The 18,104-nt window shown below is 33.1% G+C and overlaps 1 protein-coding gene across 1 annotated transcript in view; it reads right to left on the reverse strand.

Annotated features, from left to right (window-relative positions):
• The window catches only part of gmps (guanine monophosphate synthase), a 114,041-nt gene that overhangs the window by 62,467 nt on the left and 33,470 nt on the right, over positions 1–18,104 (reverse strand). Inside the window, exons 2-8 of the mRNA XM_039757386.1 lie at positions 11,920–12,095; positions 10,251–10,365; positions 9,728–9,825; positions 7,094–7,197; positions 5,076–5,269; positions 3,776–3,941; positions 627–778 (exon numbers count right to left, since the gene is read on the reverse strand). Of these exons, the coding sequence (XP_039613320.1) occupies positions 627–778; positions 3,776–3,941; positions 5,076–5,269; positions 7,094–7,197; positions 9,728–9,825; positions 10,251–10,365; positions 11,920–12,095 (1,005 nt within the window). The remainder of the gene's footprint in view (positions 1–626; positions 779–3,775; positions 3,942–5,075; positions 5,270–7,093; positions 7,198–9,727; positions 9,826–10,250; positions 10,366–11,919; positions 12,096–18,104) is intronic.

Genomic DNA, 18,104 nt, shown 5'->3' on the forward strand with positions numbered 1-18,104 from the left:
ATATATATATAAATATATATATATATATATATATATAAATATAAATATATATATAAATATATATATATATATATATATATAAATATATATAAATATATATATATATATATAAATATATATATATATATATAAATAAATATATATATATATATATATATATATATAAAATATATATATATATATATATAAATATATATATATATATATAAATATATAAATATATATATATATATAAAAAAAAATATATATATAAATAAATAAATAAAATCTTTTTAACCCCTTTTATTCTCAACTCCAAGGATCCCCAATATCTCGTGTCACATCTGGAGGGCTAAAGTAATAGTATGACCAGCAAGATTTTACCCGTTATTGTATTGCAACAGATGGGAAAAATTACTTTTGCTTAAACAGAAGTAAACTGAAAAAACTGCTTAAGCCAGAGTGCCAATGCAGATGCAAATTTAAAAAAAAAAAAAATCCCTCTATAACCTGTCCTTAATGTCTGCCAGAATGGTACCCTTTGAAAATTACTTAAGCAGTAATTGTTTACTGTAAGCATGCAGTAAACTGGTGGAAGCAAGCAATAAACAAAGGACTAAAAATAAATGACAGAAGATAAAATAAACCTTGACAAAGGTGTCTCCAATAATCTTACGCTTTTCCTCTGGGTTGGTTGTCATGTTTAATGTCTTACTAATTCTTTTCCTAGGAGTTCTGTCTTCATCTGATATTGGTAATGTTGTTGTGCCATTGTAGAATGTATGAGCAGCATTTATTACTGTAGAAAGAAAAAACAAGTATGTAAATAACATCCATCTCTCTCTTTAACAAGTCAAACTGTATATTTTCAATGTGTTTTAGTATATTTAATAGGGTATTTATCTTCTGCATAGTAGGGATATATGCTTGCATGAAAAATCCATCCATCCATCATCCAACCCACTATATCCTAACTACAGGGTCATGGGGGTCTGCTGGAGCCAATTCCAGCAGTTAAACCTCGGGCAGGGTTCCAGCCCACCGCACACACACCAAGGGACAACTTAAGATCACCAGCCCACCTAACCTGCATGTCTTTGGACTGTGGGATGAAATCGGAGCACCCGGAGGAAACCCAAGCAGACACGGGGAGAACATGCAAATTCCACACAGGGAGGACCCGGGAAGCGAACCTGGGTCTACTAACTGTGAGGCAGCAGTGCTACAACTGCGCCACCGTGTCGCCCTGCATGAAAAATATTCTGCAAAATGCAAGAACAAATTTACATAAGTCAATATGACCTACATGCATTTACCTCAAATTATGGAGTCAAAATTTGTTTTTCACTAAACTATTAACACATTAAGTCTTCAAATCAATTTTAGTATCAAAAGTTTATACTAGCATGTAAGTGTTCACCTTTCAAAAATAAAACATATTCTGACAATTTACTTTCATCTTAAAAAAAATCAGTATGACATCGATTAAAAAAAATCCTAATAATGTTAGCTTTAAAGAAAAGTTACTACATAAACTTTACACCAGCTAAATCTGCACTATCACTTAAAAAATAAATTGTACATTTTTTATATTTCATATGAGTAGTAATTAAGCCCTCCATTACACATTTCATTTCTTTTTTTCCCCATTAAACTTACAACACAGTATAACAGTAGACATAGGAAGAGACTCACTTATAGAATTCTAACAATGTACTTATGAATTAGAGCTAAACATTTAATGCAAGACAAACATATCTATTATTAAAAAAAAATCCTGCCATGATACAAGACTTTTTGGCAATGAGATCTTTTCAAGTCACGTCCTCCTCTCAAACATTTTCAACTGCGCACACGGTAATCTCACCTCTCATTTGTGTGAATGCTTTTAACAGACACAGTTTGTGCTTTCTCAACTCTTATATAATTTTAACGTTTTCCTCACTTTAACTTCCCAATTAAAGAAGATGTATTATGTCCAAATCTTATTGAAGAATTTCATCACGAAAGGTTATCAACAGAAAAAATGAGTACACAGGCAAACCGAGCACCGAGAAACAAAGTCAAACAAATTAGCGTCAAAAATGATGACCGGTTACACAGCAAACTGGTTAAATGCGTATCAATAGACTATGCTGAAACAGTTGCTGGTAAATGTACAGAAGATGAAAACATTAATTTACAATAATCTGAAGAAAAACTACAACAGTTAACACTGTCCAATCTTCCATCGCATGAATTACTGTAGAAAGAAGGATGTATCCAAGAAAGGTAATATTATCTGTGTAAGATCTACTACATTACACAACAAAGGAGATCTTCATATGCCATTCATATTAACAGTTTCTTGTTAGAATAGCTTTTGCAAAGACATTTAACAAATATCAGAGCCAAACATTCGAAAAAGTCTTTTTATTTAATAGAGAAAATGAACTGAGATTCAGTTACATGCAAGTTATACGTTGCGTTGTGACGATGAAAGTCCAAACACTGAATCAAAATTCAATGCGATATTGACAAAAATTGAATTCAAAAAACTTAGTTTTACAGAAAAAGTATGTTTATAAAGTATTTGCATGTTAATTTCAAAGCTAAACAGAATTAAATCATATTAGGCAACAAAGAACGTGAAACAATTTACTTTCAAATTATTACATTTTACTCTTTTTTAATAAGGAAAATTACTCGCTATAATGTAAAATATTTCAATTATGCATATGTAACAATTCCCAGGAAAATAAAAATCTGTTTAAATTGTACAACCGCAGGCACAATACGCGAGCGAAAGAACGCAAAGAGGCTAGCACATAGAGCAGGCACGAGGGTTGGAGAACAAAGCAAGAGGGGACAAACACCCCTAGTTAACTAATAAATAATGAAATAGAACAGACAGGCATGGCAACAAGTTCTCATTTTTTAAGGAAGACTGGTATTTTAATCAGTTTAAATTGCATAATATAGAAGACAATAATGGCAAATTCAACATTAGAATTCAAAATTTAAGAATGTTTTATATTGTGTCTGTAAACAAAACACGCAATTTAATATATAAGAAATGGACAGAAGCCTGAACAACGTGAATATCAAATTTATATAGCAATGTGGGATAACAACTGTATTGATAATTATTCTTCTATTTCTGTGTATACGAAACAGAAAATGTTTTTGTTTAGGTTGTCTGCAAACAGCCAGAAATGGGTAACTTCCATCCATCCATTATCCAACCCACTACTATCCTAACTACAGGGTGACGGGGGGTCTGCTAGAGCCAATCCCAGCTAGCAAAGGGCACAAGGCAGAAAACAAACCCCGGGGAGCTAGCCTACCGCAGGGCTTGCACACATACACACACACACACACACACACACACACACACACACACACACACACCAACCATGCACACACTAGGGACAATTTAGCATCGCCAATGCATCTAACCTGCATGTCTTTGGACTGTGGGAGGAAACCGGAGTACCCGGAGGAAACCCACACAGACACAGGGGGAACATGAAAACTCCACGCAGAGAGGACCCGGGAAGCAAACCTAGATCTCCTAACTGCGAGGCAGCAGCGCTACCCACTGTGCCACTGTGCCACCCAATAGATAAAAAGTGATACCTCACAATTTAAATTATCACGGACTGATGCGTGTATGAGATTATTGAATTTATTTAGTTACATATTTACATAAATTGTTAAATCACTACTACTTGAAACTCTACTTCTTGGATGTTTAAAATACTACTTTAAAATTACACAAAAGGTCTCTCATAAACAATAAGAACAAATATTTTACCTTTGACATTTATATTTAGCTTCTTTAGTGCTTCCTCTACAGCTTGGCTTTCTCTCTTTCTCATAAAGCCATTGTCTATATGTACTGCAATTACTTGGTCCTGATTTAAAGCCTTATTCAGCAAGGCTGTGCACACAGTTGAATCAACACCACCACTTAATAAAACCTGGGTTAAGGGGTGGGAGAGAGTAAAAAATTAATTTTTAGAAGATATGATAAGAAGCCAAAAGTTCACATTGTTCTGTACACATTACCTTCTGCTTAGATTTGTGATGCAGAGAAAAATAAACTTGATGAATGCTTTATATGATTTAACTCATGTAACAGACCTTCTAAACAAATGCATAATAAAGAACAGCACAGAAAAACAAGTACAAAAAATATATTGCAATGCATAAAATATATAAAAAAACAAAACATTTCATTAGCTGCTTAATCCAATTCAGAAGTCATCATTACAAAAGACCATCCTGGTGGCACTGGGCATTAGGCAGGAACAAACCCCAGACAGTAAGCCTTTTCATTCTAAGGCACATACTCACACTGGGTCAATTCAGAACTGCCAATTCATTTAGCACACACACAATCACACATCAACACACACACACACACATCCTTGGGAGATATGTTTAAGAAAACTAGTATACCTGTAGGAAATCATTGGCAGAATGGAGGAGAATGTACTAATAAAAAACAGAAAATTATCTTTAGCAGAATTTAAACCTAGGAATGTGTGAGGAGGCAGCAGCATTAACCAGTACCTCCTTCAGCAGTGACCAAAAAATAATAAAAAAAATGAACTTATCTTTTGATTCAAACATTAAAAGAAGTGTAAAAGAAGAAAAATACATTAATTGAAGACACACATGGTGAAAACTATGCACATACAATGAAATCTAAGTAAACCAATATGGACAAGTTCACAAAATTTATATTACTTTTTAAAATATTGAACCAAATTTCAAATACAATGTTCAATTATCTGAATAGAAAATTATAAAAGTGGTTGTGTTTCTCTGCAATTGTCATCTTTGTCAAATGCAATGGGTTGGCTACTTTATAAAATACTGAAAATTGCCAGCATCTGTTAGAGCTCCTTATACTGTATTAAATGTATAGCATTGTAAAATTATAACAAATACCCTTTCCAAGACATTACATAATATTCATTCACTCATGTTCTGAATCTGCCCCCAATCATACAAGGTTACTCTAAGTATTAAGAAATATTAAATTGGAATTTTCAAAACAAGGTATTTAAAAAATAAAAAAAGCTTAAGAAGGGAAAAAGTCTTTTTACCAGAACTTTGCTGTTGCCAACTTTTTCTTTGATCTCATGAATACAATCTTGTTCTCTGTTCTGGACTGTAAAATTACCACTGCAGCCAGCTATATCAAATAAAAAGTTTCTCAACATATCCTTTCCACTCTCTGTAAGATCAACTTCAGGATGAAACTGGACCCCATAAAGCTTTTTTTGTTCATTGGCAATACCTGCAAGTTAAAGAGGGGAAATAAAAACCTCTATCAATATATTGTACAGGATAAAAACTCAAAATCTTTTACATAATCTATAGATTTACTTTTATTATAGTCATCATTACTTTCAGAATTGTGAACATGTTAATATCTTAAATGTCTAAAAATATAATTTAACAATATGCATTGATCCACACAATTTTTAACATGCTTATCCAGTTGAGGATCATATTGACCCTATATCTGCAAAATATACAAGAGTGGTATGACAAGAGATTTTTTACTATGCAATACAATCTCATCTGGTAATGCACAAAATACTGCTATAGTATAAATTGGATTAGAGGTAATAGTGGTTCCAAGCCTATTGGACAAGTAGGCAAAGATTTATTACAATTATGATTAAGTTTGGGACATTCCCACAACATATGACAGAACAAGCCATTTGTTTGATGACACACAATTAGGGAGTTGACACAACTACTTTTGGTAGCTAGAATTGGGGGAAGAGCAAGTGGTTTGCAAGAATTTAAAAAGACTGATGAGGAATATCTCCCCTCCCCAAAGTAATTTTCACACTTCCTTAGAATATTCTTAACTAAAAAAGCATCATAACCACTTCTTTGACTTTCATTGGCACAACTCTTGTCCTCATGTTAAACAATAGCAACTACAGACACCAAAGGATAGCACAGCAAGCCGACGTATCTTATGCCTGAACTAATGAACCAGAGAAACACACCTTAGTAATCACAAACACCTATGACGCCAATTGTCTTAAACATTATGGTGCCCTGAAAGGGTGGGTGGGGTGGGGGTGGTGGTGTTGTCGTTTTTTCTACATGGTGTGACTTAAATGTATGTAAATGAATTGCAGTCTGCTATGTACACTTTAATTATGTCTGAATTGTTTGAGTTGTTTGTAATTTTAAACTGTGGAGTGGAGGGGTAAGTAAGGAAAAATGGACCTTTGTCCCAAACATCATGGAGGACACTGGATATGAACCTTAATAAAACTGACCAGAAACCCAACCAAATTTGATAAATTTGTGTTTTATAAATATGTTTTGTCCATCATATGCAGTGCAGTAAATAAAATCCATATCCTTTTCTCATTCCCAAATATAAATCCCTGAAGATTCACAGTATTAACATTAGCTGCTATGTCACGATCACACTCAATTATCTGCAATAAATAGCTGGATTAAAACTAGACTCATACTTTATATATTTCTGTTATTGGATTTTATAGATCACACTTCTTTCAGCTTGGCTGTGCGACTCTTCTATTCAAAGAACTCTCTACCTGTGACCCTAAACTGAGCGGATTAAGTCAATCCCTCAGCACATGCAGGATAAAATATGTACTTTTAAAATGTATTCAGTTCTTTTCATTTGATTGCATACTGCACAAGCGGTCCACTTTATTCTCACTAGCTTTCACTAGATGACTTAAGCACACACGTGTACACAATGATACACCAACAGCAGCAGCAGTCCATGTCTCTTAACAAGGCAATACTTCTAATGAAGTAGCATGGTATTTTTTTTGGTAAGTTTCCACATTAATGCACCCCTTTTTTTTCCTTTTTAAAAAACATTGGCATTCTTAGTTCAATAAAATATGTATTAGGTTACTTGTTACTTTAAAAATTAATTTTATGTTTTCCAGAAGCAGTTTTGTTTTAAATTTTCACATTTACCTTATCTATGAATCACACACTTTTTGATTCAAATTAAATAGCTAAAATAGAAACAAACAGCAGCTTACATACACAATTAACATGTTTTCCATAATGATTGATAATATAAAATAGCACATGCAAGTAGAAAATATACCTGCTATAATGTTTCCAGACTGAGCTACTACTTTGAAGCCATCAGCAACTTTATCAACACTGTCACCATGTGTGAGCAGCACCATCTCCTCCTTCTTAAGGCCCCTTTAACCAAAAACAAATAAAAAAAGCAAACATTTTAATGCATAATGTCTGGAATAATGTCTAATAATTTAGAATTAGTTTCCATTTCTAAATTTATTTAAAAAAATTAAAGAAACCATCAGTTTCTTTGGTCATGTATTTTAATATTTAAAAAGCATGTGTTTATTAAGTACCAATTCAAAATGTTCTTTATATTTTATTTCATGAACAGTATCCTATAAAGAAGCATTAGTAAGTCCCATTACAGGTAAGACAGTGTACATGTTGCATATTTCAGCATATGGTAAAATACATTTGTATTTTAATAGCATCTTAACTGAAATGGCAGAACAATTTTTAATATTTTTGTAGACACAGAATGACTATTATATACTGAATAGATGTTCATCAAATCTTTATGTTGGCTTTATTTGATATTCTTATTTTTTGATCATCCTCATTATTTCTTTTCCATTTATTTCTTTAATTATTTTTTGTTTTATCCAGTGTGTTTGCATTACAAAACACTAATGCTATTTCAACTTGAAGACAGAATTTCCAATTGTTTCGGTCATTATAGTGCATCTGTATGTGTATTTTTATGTCAAAAAAGTTTGATGTTTTACAGATAAACACATCTTTCAGCACTATTGCTTTGTCAGGCATGCTATTTGTATTTGTGTGTGACAGTTTGGAAATTGGAGCTTTCACTTAGTGATGAAGAAGTGGTTTATCAACAGAGACTAGATTCCCACATCAGCTAATGATGTGAGAAATAATCAGTGTGAACAGACAGCAAAGCAACATCCTTTAAAGCAAAGATGATTACATGAACAAAAGTGAAAATGCATACTTGGACAAACAGGCAGAAGAGGAGCCAAAAGCAGGTGAAACAAATACTTTTCATTATTAAATAATGACTTACCAAAAACAAGTCCAACTACAAGAATGAGGTCAAAACACATTAATCATTATTTTACTTGGTAAACTTCCGAGATTAGCGGATGCTAATCTATGTTATTAACCACTATGAACTGTTAAAATGTCAATATAATAAGCTGCAGCTCTTGGTCACTGCTATTAAAATAAATTACTCTTAATATAAATTTAATTTTCCAGTTTTTAAAACTCTAGTAATGAATGAAAGTCTGCATACTGAGATTGCTAATTTAACTTATAAATCATTTTTCTCTTTTGAAGATACTGAAATTTGCTCTTTATTTACCACTGGTCTACTGTGTGATTTGTCTCAGTTGTAAGGAAAAAAAAAATTAAAATACATCAAGGGCTGATGAAAAAAATAAAATAAGAGTTAATTATATACAAAAAAATGTACGTATATTGTAATCAGAAGCACCACCACTGCCAAATATACAATAGTTTTTCATCCATCACTTTAATAAAAAGGAACAAATTGTCTACTATTAAATGGATTATAAGGGAAAAGTATGAAAGCAGCAGAAAATCTTATGACAACCTATGTAAATTATATGTAGACTAGTAAATTTGTACACAGAGTAAAGTATTCTCTTTCTTTGTAACATTTCAAACATAAGTTATCTTCATGAAGATGGAGCTACATCTTAAAGGAATGCAAAAGAAAAAAATAATTAGAAACAGGGTCCCAAATCTTTGAGGTACGGGCCCTAAAAAAATCAGTCTTGAAACCTTATTGTGATAATAGTTATACTTCAAAAAATTCAAGACAGCAAAAGGAAGATGTCTGAACTAACAGAAAATAAAAACACACAAAAAAAAAAAAAAAAATCAGGAAAACAGATCAAACTAATTCACTAGTCTGACAGCCTAAAAATCATTTGGCAATATGGATGGGTGGATTAGACTTCTATTAGTAGTCCTCCAAGATAAAATGTATGAATGTCAAAATAATAATAATAATAAACTGCATTACTTTTTTTTTTTTTTGTTACTTATCCCATCGTTTTCTTGTACAAAAACAGAAACAGAATATCTCACATTACTCATGTCACATATTCCACAACACTTGCTTTCTTGCTAAAATTTTTCTAAATATATATTTGAAGAATTATCAGTGCAAATGTAAACACTTGTGCCACATGGTAATGAGGCTTTTAGTCTTTAGGTTTCCCATCTATGATATTTGCTAATAACTACAGAGATATATATTTAATAGCATTTTAGCAAAAAAGCAAGCGTCTAGCACATTTCGAACATACAACTGGATAACAGACATCTAAATTATGCAACTCAAGTATTGCGAGATTCTTTTTTCCATTTGTCCATGGATGTTTTTCCCATATTGTTTGCAATTTTATAGTATTGACCACAACTGGTTTCTATCATATGAAACTTCTTTCTCTCCACTCTGCATGAAAAGATGAGATAAAAAAGAAAAAATATCCTCAGTCATCACTACAAACTACATAGGGTGACTTTTTTTTGGAGTTTTTCCTTTAACATTAATTAGACAGGATACCAAAACAAAGCACCGTAACTGCAGAAAGATACATGGTCAAGTATATGAACACATCCATCCATCCATCCATCTTCTAATGAACACAATCAATACCTAAAAAGTGAACAGGTATTGTCAACATTAATGCTGAATACACCATCTTCTCGTACGCACTTCCTGTGAACAGTGCCTCCAAATACTTTATTCATCATCTGTTGGATAAAAAAAAAATAAAAAATAGATATTAAAAAATAATAGGCCAAGACCAATTTGAATCATTGTTCATTTTTTTTGGCTCACACTAAAGAACAAGTGTCTTACATTTCCCATTTTTGCCAGATACAGGAACAATTGTCTTCATAACAAATATTTTCAAATGCATTCTTTAAACAATTCAATACTGAATCGAGCTCATTTTGCTGGAACAGATTAGACTAGTCATTAACCAACACCCGTCTTTAATTCTTAGAGGCAATATCTTTAAAATGTGACATTGTTTGCTCATCTTCAAGAAAAGGGTGCAAGTTTACCACTGATATAATATACTGCAAATGAAACCTTGAAGTAAAATCAGTATTTATTGCTACACAGTCAAGGTTTACTCCTGCTAAACACATGTAAAATATCTAAAACAAACCTGCATGCCATAACAAATGCCTAAAACTGGCTTGCCAATGGTGAAAATGGCAGGATCAAACCAAGGGGCATCTTCAGCATAAACCGAGTTTGGTCCACCAGATATAATGATAGCACTGTAAAAAGACAGTATGTAGGGAACATGAGAATGGGGGTAGAGTTAGTCTGTGTTAAACTCAGCAGGCCAATACAAATAAATAATTAAAAAGTCTATTAATTACTATAAAAACACAAGTGAAAAAGATATTATGAACCAGAATTTATCATGCACTATCTGCAGATTAATTATAAAACTCATAAAATGATTAAAATAATTTCAACATATATAAAATAAATAAATAAAAAAAAGTATACTAGGGATGATCCGATATCAATCACCAATTTTATGTTACTGAAATGGCCGATTCCAGTAACGATATATATATATTTTTTTTTTATCACCTTACGAAAACTTTTCACTAAGCTCCCGCGTAACCAACTGCACTGAAGCCTTATGTTCTACAGTATATTAAAGTGCTAACTTTGGCACTTTTATAAAGACCACAGGCGTTACCTGCTCATTTTTATTGACAAAATTAGACTTACTGTTTAGTGACCACAAAAATACAGTTACATACTTAAAATATGTACAGAAAATATTTATCGATAATGCATAGGACATAAAATCTTTTTCATAATTACAAGAAGTCATATTGTTTAAGCTTAATTAAAAAAGTAGTTTTCAACATTTTTCTAGCAAAAAAATGTAGATAACAATAGTTAATAAATAGCAGACGAACGAGAAATAAAGATAAAGAGAGAGAGAGATATATAATTAGCAAAAATAGTCTTTAAAATAATCAAATTGTTGGTGGCTCTACATTCTATATGGGTTCCAGGCCAAAAGACCGCCCAGCCCCAACTGGACTTTTTTTTATTTTTTTTTTCACATCGGCAGTTGATCAACTGAAGCTTCACTATAGTATACCAAATTTTTCTGCCCCAACTATGATGTACAATTGACAAAATATATAGTAAAGTGCGCACTACCTTAGATTTCTTGACCGATTTAACACAGTTAATCAACAAAAAAAATAATAGTCCAGTTCTGAACAAAATGAGAAAAATGATAGACTTTCTACAAGAAAATTGCATATATTTTATATATTATCAACAATACTTTATTCACGATAAGCTTATTTATGAATTTAACCCAGAAAGAGCACATATTTTAATACTATTTTTTTTAAATATTTTAATACAATAATATAAAAACTGAAACTATTCAAATATGCACAAAAATTTAATTGTTAAGAAAACTGAAGACTAAAGTCTTGAATATTAGGCATACGTAGCCTAAGCACTCCTTCCAATTGCCATCCAGTGTTCGAAGGAGAACCTAGGGCTAGTCAATTCAGATAAGAAGGGTTTCATAAATTAATATGAAAATTCTCTACATTATTATTATTTAAAAAAATAAAAAAAAAAAATCGGTGAACACTAGACACGTAAGGAAGGACTCTCTTTTTTTGGTTTTGGTATGGTGTGATATTGAACCACATATTAAGTCATAAAAACATTTGACTTGAGCTTGTTGTCATGAGACTAAGGAATATACTGCACATTGAAGAGCTAGTGTGAAGTGAGCTATATAAAGACAATACAGCACAGACAACATTTACCAAACTTACCGAAAACCCTGCTCCCGAATTGTAAATGCAGGGGTCTCCAGAGGCAATACCTCTGACTGTACAAAAAGTTCTCTTACACGTCGATCAATGACTTTCCCATATTGTGCTCCTGCATCAAGAATAACAACAGCACCCTCCTGACATTGCCCATCCTTGGATCTTGCTTTGATCTCCAGCTTAAGAAAGAAATAAATAAACAAAATAAATAAATGCTTATAGAATATAACCATCCATCCATTTTCTTAACTTGCTTATCCCAAGGTATGGTCAACACTTATCCAGGGTAGGTTTAACTTATACTACTAATCAAACTGTCATAAGGTTACTCTGGGATTGGGTGAATATTATTAGACAAACAAGATTATGACAAAACATACACAAGAATTACAAGCATAAAGCATGTCTAAATATGTTAAGTAAAATTAAACATATAATTTTAAAAGTTAATAAAATATTACAAACAAGAAGAGCAAATAAATGTTTATAAATCTGACACATTTTTGCCAAAAATAGCTCTAATGAGAAATATGTGTTTAAAAAGAAAAGGTGCAGCTTCTCAATGGAGAGAAAATGTGTTATTCCTCTCTCTCTCTATATCTATCTATATATATATATATATATATCTATCTATATCTATATCTATATCTTATATATATATATATATCTATATCTATATCTATATCTTATATCTATATCTATATCTTATATCTATATCTATATATATATATATATATATATATATATATATATAATTCACTAAGGGCATGCAAGACACTGAGGGCACGCAAGACACTGAGCGCAAGCAAGACAGAGCCCCGACCGCCGACTGCAGCCGTTCTCCCGAGTCGAGCGTCGCTCTCGAGGCACGTAACAACTCGCCAAACACAGCCTCAGTCGCTTTCGTCTGTGCAAAAGTCCACATGCACCTGAGCCATGTTTACTTTACACCGCACGCAAGACAGAGAGTCAAGATCGCCAACTCTAACTAAGGGCAAGCAAGACAGAAAGCGCATAAAAGACAGAGAGCACCGCCCACCAACTCTAAGACCATGGGATACGCATGCATTTAGTGTATAAAAATGGATATAAATAATTGCATGTAAACGATTCGCCAAAACCTGTTGTATGTAAACGATACTGTTAAAAAGCTATTGTTTTTTCCATCAGAAAACCCGGTTTCCACGTCTACCTGTATTAGTTTAAATGGCACTTATACCACTCGCAATAGGGCAGACGCACAGACTTATGTCGACTGAGCAACACAGTGAATGTGGCATCTATTTATATATGTCTATCTTTTCCGTAGCCTGCTACAGGAAGGTACTCTCTCAACCATTGGCATTGGTTTCGCTCCTTGCTATTTTCGTTATACTGCGACGGTGGCTTCCTAAGCCGTTGTTATACTGAATTCCTTTCTCACCATTTTCCGCTCCTATTCTTACACCACCGTATGCTACGGCGGGCTTCGGCTAGTTATAGATAAAATAGCTTCTACTGTCACCAATATAAAGAAGTGGTTGAACTGTTAATTCAGAGAAAGAAGCTGGCAATCTCAGAAATACCACAATGTTCCACAGTAGCTTTCAGGGATCTTTGTGATGTATTTGAAAGACTAAAATTAGTTTGGAATATTCATAATTTTATACAAATATGAACTATTTAGACAGGACAGTTCCATCTGAAATGTAGTTGCTTTAGACCCTAAACAAACAGGTAAAATGTACATATTCACTTCAGCTTCTGTTTCTGGAAAACAATTTTTGAAACAATCTATGCTTGGGTCAAATATAAGGTTTAGGCAACATTCAAATTCATTAAAACCATTAAAAAATATAAAAATCAACACAGACTTCTCTCTCAGGTCAATTTATGGTGTGGTGGGGGCTTTTATTTGGAATGCATGATGACTGATGAAAATTGCACTTGTTTGCACTTCAGCACCTGCTTCAACAGACATACCCTGCGCCTATCTAAAACCCACATCATCCTGGTCTAGGTTGTAGGGAAGCACACTGACATACACACCCATATTTGCACTCAGACAAATGACCATGTTGCACAAACTTGCACATCTTTGAGAATAAGATGAAAATTAGAGGAGTGAGAGAAAAACCCAGCAGTCATAGCTAAACAATGAAAACTACACAAGTACAATAATCAAGCACTGGAGCTGAACTTGGGACACATCTAGTTAATTAAATGAAAAATACTATGCCTAGATATCCAGTTTAAAATAAAAATAAAAAAAACTGTTAAATTTGCTTTCAGTTTGTAGATGACACAAAATGTATGTTATTTCTTGTGTATATTTCAATTTCCATTATGTAGTGTAAGGTTTTAAGGAGCAAGGTTCCTGAAAATATAGCATTTTTGATAACTGCAAAATAATGTAATGAATTTAAACAAGTCGTTAATTCTACCCTTTATTCAAAATAAAATTCACCAACTTTTGATTTTTATGAATAATGCACAAGTTGATACAAGAGGCAGTCAAGTCAGCTACTTACATTTATAAAACAGGTTAATGCTAGCATTTTACCAATTTTAAAAGGTGAAGCATAGTCTATTTCTAGTCTGGACAATTCTTGCCATCTGTTCTTTTTATATGTATTTCTATTTTGTAAGGCACTGAAGCGTGTAACTTTTTTTATTAAGATTTAGGTTTAACAAAAAAAAAATGCAGCTCCCTGAATGAACAAGTTCATATTTCTTGCAGTTCCATTACATATGGTGGAGAGAAAATGATTTTGACTGCGTTTATGATGTGCAATACATTCCTCCAAAGGAGGTTGAAAACAAATCCACAAAGCACAACAGAGGTGTCTAGTCCTGGACAGTATGATCTTTTAGCAATCAAAAGGTACAGGAATCTCTAGCCCAGCGGAAGGGGAATGAGGATCAAATGCCAACAATTTTGCCTGTTTTGTACTTTTAAGGGTTTTTTTTTTTTCACACTTATTCTAAGCTGTGCATAACCAGTTTAAAAATAATTTCTCTTTCCAAAGATGTTGTAAAAAACGCAGTAATCTTGCACTAGCCAAAAATAAACAAATATATATAAAAAAAATCATACATTTTACAAATTATTAGGAATGTGTTAACGTTTAGCATTACTGGCCTGTGGGTCAGAGCATACAGCAAATATACTGTATAAGTTCTTTAGCTCATGATATCATGACCTTTTTTGTAAAACTCCCTTTACTGTATCCGTTTTTTTGTTTTTTTTTGGTGACAGACACCTGCAACAGAATGAAAGGGTATGTGGACTTAAAATTTCAGAGATAAAATTTAATAAAGTTGACAGTCAAACACTTTTCGTTTGCCAAATCACTTTTATCTTCTTGAATAAGAGATTTCCTTCTGTGCAGGTATAAGAAACAGATCAATTGATTTTAATCAATTAGTAGTCAGTGTTGCTTTTGCAGTGCAAATAACACTACATTTTGGCAACGTTCCCATTTTATTTTTGTTACCTTCCTCCATGGACAACTGAAGCACACTAGTTTCTTGAAAGAAAATAATTAAATTTACACTAGGATTATACAAATATGAAAACTGTTTATACATAAGACAATGCAGACAGATCAATGATCAATGCACAACACTGAAATTGCTTGCTGCTTTCTGTTTGTTTAGTAATTCCCTTAATTTTTTGTGGCCGTACAAGTTTGTTTGTTTAGTGTTTCACTTTTGGAGTTTTAGAGGAATATCGCAATCTGCTCACCCTTGCTCAAATCCACAACCATGGGTGGCAGAGTACAGCACTGTTAGGTTAGGACATATTCCTTTTGTCCTCAAATTAGTTAAAGGCTTGTTAAGGCTGTTAGTTTGTGTGACATAGTCAATCACTAGCTCATACAGTAACAATCATGTCTTTAGCTTGTTTACTGGTTACTTAGAGTTCTGATTTTTCCTGGGAATAGTGATGAGTGAATCTGCTGAATTTGCTTTGCCTTGAGCTCAGCAAAATTAGGAAAATGTTCAGGAACTTCACCGAACTCCATAAAATGCACTGAATGCAGTGGGGAATGAGAAACTGAATTAGTTTCGAGTGATTATAATGATAACATGGTATTTTAAGTGTCCACAAAGGCTAGGGAAGTATCTGTCAATTATGTTGGACTTGAGCTGTAAGGCAGCAGTGTTAACTACTGTGCTACCATTGGTTCCTTCAAAAAAAAAAAAAAAAGAAATATGAAAACAGCAAAATCTCTCTCCAACAGGGTAAACTGGAGCAGGAATCATGAATTTACAGAGGCTTGGCACCCACACAATCAAAAGCAGGTACTCACTCACTACTGTACTCTTGAAAATGTATTATTTTTCCCTCGCCCTGACAATTTAGCTCATGTATTTCCACTGCTACTAAATAACCAGAACACAAAAGCAAGTGCATTCTTCATTTCTTCCTGTCTGCATCAACTGCACAGCACTCTATATAATACTATTAAAGGGTTAGGCTCTTGTATGTGACCTTTGTGTAATACAAGTCCATACAAACAGACATTACCTTTAAGAGATGAATACAAAAAACATTTCCAGTATTCTTCTGCACAAGCGATTTAGGTTAAAATATATTTGCAAGTTTACCACTAATTGTTAACCCACTACTAAGACCACTGATATATACCCATGGAGGTGGGGCTGTGCTATCCAGAATTTACTGCTAAATCTCATGTTATGTCATGCTACCCTTGCAAAGCATCATGGAATGCTTGGGGAAAAAAGTTTGTCTATGAGTTCCACATGACTGATTCTCAGTAAAATATTCAGTAAACCAGGTCACCAGCAAACCCACTACGAAAAAACCTTTGCTGAATTTCAACAATCCTTCAGACTAAGAAAAAGTTTCACGATGCAAAGATTTTTTTAAGAATGATGTATGAAGTTGTGTGTCATGGCTCTGGGTCCAAGCTGAAAAACTATGCTTGCAGTGGCATGAAACTACTGCTTTGGCCTAGTAGGCTTTTGTATAAGTCTGTGCTATGCCATGATTTCTTCGTAAGTAAACATTTGGAAGATTGGCACATTTTCTGGCACAAGAATGTCGGTACTGCACAAGCATTGGATCCTAGGGCTACTTTCATGCCTCTCTGCGTTGCCGATGGCAGAGGTAGTTTTAACGCCTTAGCTTGAAGTATAACCTATTTAAAGTGAAAGTACAACTGCACCTATGGTACACCTTATTTCCGGTTTGGAATTTTAATGGACAGGATATCTAAACTTAAAAAGGTATCCAGTTAAGGCACATAATGAATGTATGTCTACTATGAAGATGCATTTGTGGTACCATTTAACTGATCTTTGGTTTGCAATGAAAGCTGTGACAGAAGTCATAAGTAGTAATAAGAACAAGCACCGCTTGAGTTTTAGGCCCTTTCCAACAAGATTGGCTTGGTTTCTGTAGGAGAGAGAAAAGAAGCTGCCCCAAGAGAAGGAGTTTAACCTATGCATGAGTAAGAAATAAAACGATCATAATGTTTACTAATACACCCATTACATTAAACCATTATTTTTACTGATTTCTTTCACATGACAATTTAATTTTCTGAATTGACACATTAAAAATTGATTTTCAGGAACTTAAAGTAGTAGAAAAATCTCCAATTCATTAAGTATGCTGAATGTTTTTCCCTTCAAAAGAAAAGCAATGTGTAAATGACTAACAGTTTGTTTAGTAATCCTTTTGGCACATGGCATGAAGGCAAATGCAGTTTGATTCATGATCAGTTTTAATCAACATTACACAGGGATCAGACAGAAAATGCACAGTTCTTTACAGTAAAGCAAAATCATGTTTAGCATAGGCTAACATCTTGTGGTGAGCATAATGAACCGAACTGTGGCAAGCAATTCTGTTCTCTTGGGTGGAGAAATCCTTTAACAAATGTTGATTTAAGTGATACTTTGCAATTGGGAATCAGCCAATTAAAAAATGTGTATTAATTCTAGTTATATTTTTAATAAGAATAACTTAAAATATTCTTCAAATGTTGCTTTAAAACTATTACTAATATTAATGCAGTTATTGACTAGACGTGTGAGTTCAAGGTGTGCGATAAGTGAGCACCTCTCGGGTATGGGAAAAATCTGGGAAAAAGTGTCCCTTTTAAAATAAAAATAAAAAAAAACACTAAATTGATCAACTTTTCTTCGTGCTTTTTAATTCCACTACTCTACTTTAT

Source organism: Polypterus senegalus, chromosome 1 (genome assembly GCF_016835505.1).
Source record: "Polypterus senegalus isolate Bchr_013 chromosome 1, ASM1683550v1, whole genome shotgun sequence".
NCBI lineage: Eukaryota > Metazoa > Chordata > Cladistia > Polypteriformes > Polypteridae > Polypterus > Polypterus senegalus.